Source organism: Colobus angolensis, unplaced genomic scaffold, assembly GCF_000951035.1.
Source record: "Colobus angolensis palliatus isolate OR3802 unplaced genomic scaffold, Cang.pa_1.0 Scaffold56, whole genome shotgun sequence".
In the NCBI taxonomy this organism is placed as follows: Eukaryota; Metazoa; Chordata; class Mammalia; order Primates; family Cercopithecidae; genus Colobus; species Colobus angolensis.
Window position 1 is genome coordinate 965379 of NW_012119154.1, and position 8587 is coordinate 973965.

General features: G+C 33.7%; 1 protein-coding gene across 1 annotated transcript in view; it reads left to right on the forward strand.

The window, feature by feature from the left end:
- The window catches only part of ZCWPW2 (zinc finger, CW type with PWWP domain 2), a 108801-nt gene that overhangs the window by 60508 nt on the left and 39706 nt on the right, over positions 1-8587 (forward strand). The window contains exon 3 of the mRNA XM_011961525.1: positions 2616-2733. Within this exon, the coding sequence (XP_011816915.1) occupies positions 2616-2733 (118 nt within the window). The remainder of the gene's footprint in view (positions 1-2615; positions 2734-8587) is intronic.

Here is an 8587-nt window from a genome sequence, read left to right on the forward strand (position 1 = left end):
TACAGTACATATAATTATATAAATATATATCTCTGGAAGACTGTAAAAGCAAATAGTAACAGTAATTTTGGGAGAAGTAGTACCTGGGATGGGAAGGAAGGCACATTCCATATTGTGAGAATTTGCACCTTATCACTTCTTCAATTAAAAAAAAAGGAATTTAAAAATACAAAGCACAGTTGAGCCTAAGTTGGAAATTAAAATTCTTCGTAAAATAGATCCTTAGTTTTTTGAGTTCCTTAGGAGGTTTTAATTTGTATTACCACTAGGTGGCACATGCCTACTGATAAGTTCAAAGATTCCCAGACACAAGTGTTAAACCTTTCGGTTCCCCTAAGTCATCAAAGTTTATTTTAGCTATATGGCACTGATTTTTCTCAAGAATTTTCTTTAACTATTTTCTTATACTATTTTTGTAGGGCAGCAGTCTGCAACCTTTTTGGCACCAGGGATCGGTTTCATGGAAGACAATTTTTCCATAGACTGGGGGAGGGAGGGGGGTGGTTTCGGGATGATTTAAGTGCATTACATTTATTGTGAACTTTATTTCTATTATTATTACATTGTAATAAATAATGAAATAGTTATATAACTCACCATAATGTAGAATCAGTGAAAGCACTGAGCTTGTTTTCCTCCATCTAGAGGGTCCCATCCGGAGGTGATGGGAGACAATGACAGATCCTCAGGCATTAGATTCTTATAAGGAGCACACAACCTAGATCTCTCCCACGTGCAGTTCACAATAGAATTCATGTTCCTATGAGAATCTAATGCCTCAGCTGCCCTGACAGGAGGTGGAGCTCAGGCAGTAATGCTTGTTCGTCCCCCATTCCCCTCTTGCTGTGCTGCCCAGTTCCTAACCGATCACGGACTAGTACTGGTCTGACCCCTGCTTTAGGGAATATTATAGGATCTGTTCCTACACCATTGCTATATAGAGAGTAGTATGAGAACTGTTTTGTGCTATAAGCTTTAAAGTGATTTTTCACTATAATTTCTACTTTAATTTTATAACATTTGACTTGCAGAAATGTCAAATCTGTGAAGGCTAGCTTAGACATTCTTAAAATAATTTAAAATTTCCAGTATTTAGTGAATTGTATCTGTCTCTTTTCGTCTGTTTCCTATGAAATAACTTACTTAATAAATGAAATTCATAGATTATGTGTCCAAAAGTAAATTTTTGTTTGATCTTATTGTTTCATTGCTTTTATGTCAAGTTAATCTGTGCCCAGGACCAAATGCAATTTATCAGCCTCTTTCTGAATACTTTATATAATATACCATGAAGTATAGGCAAATGGGTACTGTGGAGGATGCAAAGATGAAATGTTATTTATTGCCTCCATCTTCACGGACCTTTCATTTTATAGGTAGTGATGTCATGAACACAAATAACTATAATAGAAGTCAGAAAGTAGTAAATCAGTAAATGAAAGTATTATGTGTAGTGGGAGTGCAGACTTGATATTAATTCAGGGACTCTAAGAGTATGGTGACATTTGAGAATAGCTTTAAATATATAGTTTAATTCTCTGAATTAATTCAATATGGGTCTTATATAGATTTACACTTCTGTGAAAAGGGTAAATTATACATCTGAGAGAAAAATATAATCTTTATAGATAGGTGATAATTATAGGTTAATAAAATAAATAGCCATATTCCTTTGGCTAGTAAAGTATTTTGAATAAAATGAAAATGATGGCATGCATTTTATAAATATAACATTTAAAAACATTATACAAATCTTTTTTGCTGAGTTTTAAAATAACACTGAAAACATTATTGGACTAGGTCAATTTAATATTTATTTTTGACCCAGATGTTTTTTCATTTTGTTTTTCTTTTTAAAATATATTTTTTGTAAACTAAATATGTATTTAGGAAATGTACTGTATCCAAGTAAAATAACTTACTGAATTCTTATTATGCCATGAAACTATAATCTATTATTTTATTTCATACTCATGAAACCTTATGATGTATGTAGTGTTATCATTCATATTTTTTAGATAAACTAGGGCACAAAGTTAAGAAACTTGTATGCATATGTTAATATCTGCTGTAACACTAAAACTAGATGTGAATATGATTTCTTTTTATTTTATTTTATTTTTGAGACAGAGTCTTACTCTGTCACCCAGACTGGAGTGCAATGGCACAATCTTACATCACTGCAACATCTGCCTCCCAGGTTCAATCTATTCTCCCACCTCAGCCTCCCAAGTAGCTGGAATTTACAGGCATGAGCCACTGCACCCTGCCAAATTAATTTTCTTCTAATAAGAAACTTGCTTTTCAATTTGTACCACTTTAGTATAATTGCTAAGTTGTTTAAAAAGAAATCAGCATTATTCTTATTAAATCTATTAGTATTAACTACTTTGTTATGTAGCGAACCAAACATCTGACCCTTTGACTATTAAATTGCAAAATTTTCACAATTTTGCTGAATTCTAAAATAATAATAAAATAATAATTAGATACCAAAGTCTAAGAAATATACTATACAATGCTCCAAATTAGATTTTGTTCCAGCTTAATCAGTGGATTTTAAAACAAAGTTATATATTTAAAAAGAATTTTATTCTTTTTCTGTATTTATATAGCCAGAAAAATGTAAGAATAAAAAGAAGTGGTATAAAAGTGCACTTCAAGAAGCATATCTACTCTATGGATATTCTCATGAGCAAAGACTGGAAATGTGCTGCCTATCAAAACAACAAGGTATATCAATATTTTTTCTTTATTACTCCAAAACAAGGATTTATCCAAATGCATGTTTTCCAAAATATGTTTGCTCATTCAGAAATCTGTCTCTTTCTGTTCATAGGGAAATAGTATGTCATTGTTTATTGGAAAATTATTTTATATAAATGAATGGCATATATTTTGTCCCCTAAAACAATTTTCAATGACTAAACATACACTCTATTTAAATGCAGAAGTTCTTGTTAGCACTTTTGTTATCTTCTTTACTTTTAGACTATCTACAGATCACCTTGTGTATTTCAAAGGCATATATTTCACAATAGGAACCTTAGCTTTAAATATATTCCTGGCATTAAAATTTCACTTGGATATGCTATATTATTACAGAACAAAGTATTTTCAAAATGTTGCATTTTAAAATAAGTTCAGGGCAGGAATAGAAGATAAACTTCAACTTTCAAAAAAATTAGGTGAAAAATTGTGATAATATTTCAGGTTATTTTCAAAGAAAGTTTTATTGAATTCTCAATACTATGGTGTATAGTTAGCTTTTTAAATGAAGCCATTTGAAAGATTATAGTAGGTTTGATTATTTTTGTATATATTTAACTTTTAAGTTCAGGGGTACATGTGCAGGCTTGTTATATAGGTAAACTTGTGTCATAGGGATGTGTTATAAAGGTATTTCATAACCCAGGTATTAAATCTAGTACACATTATTTTTCCTGATCCTTTTCCTCCTCCCACCTTCCACCCTCTGATAAACCCCAGTGTGTGTTGTTCTTCTCTATGTGCCAATTTATTCTTATCAATTAGCTCCCTCTTATAGGTGAGAATATGCAGTATTTGGTTTTGTTCCTGCATTAGTTTGCTAAGGCTAATGGCATCCAGCTCCATCCATGTCCCTGCAAAGGACTGATCTCATTCTTTTCTATGGCCGCATAGTATTCCATGGTGTGCAGGTACCATATTTTCTTTATTACAGTGTACAGGTACCACGTTTTCTTTGCCACATTTTCTTTATCCACATTTTCTTTATACCATTAATGGGTATTTAGTTTGAGTTATTGTCTTTGCTATTGTGAATAGTGTTGAACACAGGTGTGCAAGTGTCTTTATAATAGAATGATTTATATTCCTTTGGGTATATACCCAGTAATGAGATTGCTGGGTTGAGTGGTATTTCTGCCCCTAGGTCTTTGAGCAATCACCACACTGTCTTCCACAATGGTTGAACTAATTTACACTCCCACCAACAGTGTATAAGCGTTCCTTTTTCTCCTCAACCTCACCACCATCTGTTATTTTTTGACTTTTTAATAGTAGCCATTCTGACTAGTGTGAGATGGTATCTCGTTGTGATTTTGATTTACATTTCTCTAATGATCAGTGATGTTGAACTTTTTTTCATATGTAGGTTGGCCATATGTATGTCTTCTTTTGAAAATTGTTAGTTTGTGTCCTTTGCCCACTTTTTAATTTTTTTTTTTTTTGTGAACTTGTTTAAGTTCCCTATAGATGGTGGGTATTAGACCTTTGTCAGATGCATAGATTGCAAAAAGTTTCTTCCATTCAGTAAGTTCTCTGCTCACTCTGTTGATAGTTTCTATTACTGCACTCTTTAGTTAAATTAGATCCCATTTGTAAATTTTTGCTGTGTTCCAGTTGCTTTTGGTGACTTCATTGTGAAATCTTTGCCCATGCCTATGTCCTGAATGGTATTGCCTGGGTTGTCTTCCAGGGTTTTTATAGTTTTGGGTTTTACATTTAAGTCCTTAATCCATCTTGAGTTAATTTTTGTATATGGTATAAGGAAGTGGGGCAGGGTCCAGTTTCAATTTTCTGCATATGGCTAGCCAGTTCTCTCAGCACCATTTATTAAGTAGGGAATCCTTTCCTCATTTTTTTTTTTTTTTTTCAGACAGAGTCTTGCCCTATTGCCCAGGCTGGAGTGCAGTGGTATGATCTTGACTGCAAGCTCCACCTCCCGGGTTCAAGCGATTCTCCTGCCTCTGCCTCCCAAGTAGTTGGGATTACAGGCATATGCCACCATGCCCGGCTAATTTTTTGTATCTTTAGTAGAGACGGGGTTTCACCATGTTGGCCAGGCTGGTCTTGAACTTCCCATTGCTTGTTTTTGTCAGGTTTGTTGAAGATCAGATAGTTGTAGGCATGTGGCCTTATTTCTGAGTCCTTTATTCTGTTCCATTGATCTATGGATATGACACATTTTTAACTCTAAAAAGAAGATGATTGCCACATAAAATGATAAAATTTATTCATTTATTTATTTATTTAGATGGAGTCTCACTCTGTTGCCCAGGCTGGAGTGCAGGGACGCGATCTTGGCTCACCGCAAGCTCCACCTCCTAGGTTCTAGCAATTCTCCTGCCTCAGCCTCCGAAGTAGCTGGGATTACAGATGCCCACCACCATGCCCAGCTAATTTTTGTATTATCAGTAGAAATGAGGTTTCCCCATATTGGCCAGGCTGGTCTCGAACTCCTGAACTCAGGTGGTCCATCCGCCTTGGCCTCCCAAAGTGCTGGGATCACAGGCATGAGATAGTTTTTATTAAACTTAAATATGTTTAAATTGCTTTCTGCTTAGTGATTATAATCATTTAATATTTTATAAGCCCCTTTTTGTCTTTATTACCTTAAGTTCTAAACAGATTACTCTATGGATAGAAGGATCCGGACTTTGATGCTGACTGAATTTTAAAGTAGCAATGATTTTTTTTCTCCTTTGGAAAACTTTAATTTATATTTACAAAAAAATGTATATGTGAAAAGATTTTATTTGAGAAAAAATTTAAATTTCAACCCAGCCACCTAAGTTTAGGATTTAAAGCAAATAAGTAGGTTTAAAAAGAGTGGAAAAAGAATGACAAATACACTACTCAGGTTTACTCTGAGACTATGAGAAGAGACATTTATTACTACAAATGCAATTTTATTCCTGTGCTGAAAATATAATGTCTCTGTTTATTAGCAATAAAGGTTGAACTCACTGTATTGTCACAAATACAATTTTATGCCTTGCACAGACTATACATTTTTGTTACTTAATCACAAAAGCCTTTTAGACATTTAATTTTTTGAACATTAATAGCTTTAAGTAATATAGTCATTTACTTTTTAAACTTATATCTATTTCTCATGAGGAGTAGACTTGCACTCTCAATTAGCGGTGGGTCCTTTGACATTCTTGCTTGTCCGGAGACTCTGAGGAAGGATTATTTCTGATTGGTTTTGCAGAAATAGCTCATTTTCTTACTGAAAGTGTGATTATTTTTACATGCAGAGTTTTATGTAATTCAGCCTGATTATTGAGAGCCATATGCCTAACAGCTTTCATTTTGTCTCTTAAGTAGCCAAAATGGAGGGGCATGAACTTTTAGGACTTCAGAATTCCAGGAGTTTAGTATTTGCAGTAACAGGCTCATAACTCACTATTCTCTACCTCCAAAATAGTCATGTAATCCTTGTGTCTGCTTAGCATCCAGTGTAGATTCTGGTAAAGTATTCAGCTTCTTTCTGTATTCAAAAGTAGTTTTGAGAGATAAGTAGCCACCGTTTAGATATTTCACCAAAGATGAATAACTTAGCAGTAATCCACTTTTTAACCCAGCAACTTTAAAGGTTTCTTCACCTAACAATTTATTTTTCCAACCTAGAAATAAATTACCCCAATATTTAGCCTATAGTCTTCCTACCATGCAGAAATTGGTATAGTGTTTTATCTGATGCAACTCTCTCATTGTTGAAATATGCAGGATCTTTAAATATTTGTAAATTTTTTTAAAAATATAACTTTAAATATAACCCAATCAGATTATAACAGTCTCACTCTCATAATTTAATTGTTCTGTTTTTGTTGTATTTATTACTACTACTGTAACTAAGTAATTCTGCTGGGGCCAGAAAATTTTTTATCTTATATAGAAACATTCATTTTAATTATACTTCTAAAAATAAATAGACCATTATCCATAGAATGATGATTAATCTTAATAAAGATTAAGACTTTCTTACATGCTCTACATTTTAGAATTGATGTCCTTATTTCTAACTTTTTCCCAGAATTATTTATATTGTAAAAAAATTGACTTGATTTTTTAGAGCAGTTTTAAGTTCACAGAAAATTGAGTGGAAAGTACAGAGAGTTTCCATATATCTCCTCCCCACAGCCCCTAAACACACAACCTCCCCCACTATCAACATCGCATACCATGAGATCTATTTGTTACAATTGATGAAGCTATACTGACACGTCATTATCACCCAAAGTCCTTAGTTTACATTAGGGTTTACACTTGCTGTTACACATTCTGTGGGTTTGGAGAAATGTATAATGACCTCTATCCACCATTGTAGTGTCATGTAGAGTAGTTTCACTGCTCTAAAAATCCAAGGTTCAAAGAGTCAGATGTTTGGTTCGCTTCCATATTGGGTTGGCTATTCTGGGTCTTTTGCCTTTCCATATACATTTTAGAATCAGTTTGTTGATTTCACAAAATAACGTACTGGCATTTTTATTGGGATTGTGTTGAATCTATATATCAAGTTGGGAAGAACTGGCATCTTGACAATATTGAGTCTTTTTATCAATGAACATGGAATATCTTCAAGTTTATTCAGTTCTTTTTGGATTTATTTTATCAGAGTTTGGTAGTTTTCCTCATTTAGATCTTGTACTTTTGTTTTAGATTGATGCTTAACTAATTCACTTTGAGGTTTGCCAGTGTAAATTCTAATGTGTTTTCATTTCAAATTCTACTTGTTTGGTACTAGTATGTCAGAAATCTATTTATTTTTGCATATTAACCTTGTATCCTGCAACCTTGCTATAATCTATTGTTAATTACAGGATTTTTTTTGTCTATTCTTTTTGATTTACTACATAGACAATCATATTATGTGCAAAGAGACTTTTATTTCTTCTTTCCCAATCTATATACCTTTTATTTTCATTTCTTGTCTTACTGCGTTATCTAGGAATTCCACTACAGTATTGAGAAGAGTGGTGAGCGAGAAAACCCTTGACTTGTTCTTCATCTTAGCATGACAGCTTCTAGCTTGTTACCATTAAATATGATACTAGCTTTAGATATTTTGTAAATGCTCTTTATGAAGCTAAGGAAGTTCCCCTGTCTTCCTTGTTTCCTGAGGTGTTTTTTTTTTCTTCTTTATGCTGTTAATGCGATTGATTAAATTAATTGGTTTCCAATTTTTGAACTACCTTGCATTGAATGAGTTAGAAAGTATTTTCTCTGCTTATATCTTCTGGAAAAGGTTATGGAGCATTGGCATAATTTCTTCCTATATGTTTGATAGCATTTACCAGTGAACCCATCTGGGCTTGCTGCTTTTTGTTTTGGAAGGTTATTATATTGATTCAATTTCTTTAATAGTATAGGTCTATTCAGATTGCCTGTTTCTTTTTGTGAGAATTTTAGCAGAGTATCTCTTTCAAGAAATTGGTCCATTTCATCTAGGTTATACAATTTGTGGGCATAGAGTTGTTCATAATGTTCCTTTATTTTCTTTTAATGCCCATGGGATTTGTTATAAGGTCTACCTCTTTCATTTCTAATATTAGTAATATGTGCCCACCTGCCTCTCTCCCTTTCCTCCTTCCTTCCTGTCTCTCTCTCTCCCTTCCTTCCTTCCTTTCTTCCTGCCTTCCTGCCTTCCTGCCTGCCTTCCTGTCTTCCTTCCTTCCTGTCTTCCTGTCTTCCTTCCTTCCTGTCTTCCTGTCTTCCTTCCTTCTTGTCTTCCTTCCTTCCTTCCTTCTCTCTCCTTCCTTCCTTCCTTCCTTCCTTCCTTCCTTCCTTCCTTCCTTCCTTCCTTCCTTCCTTCCTCTCT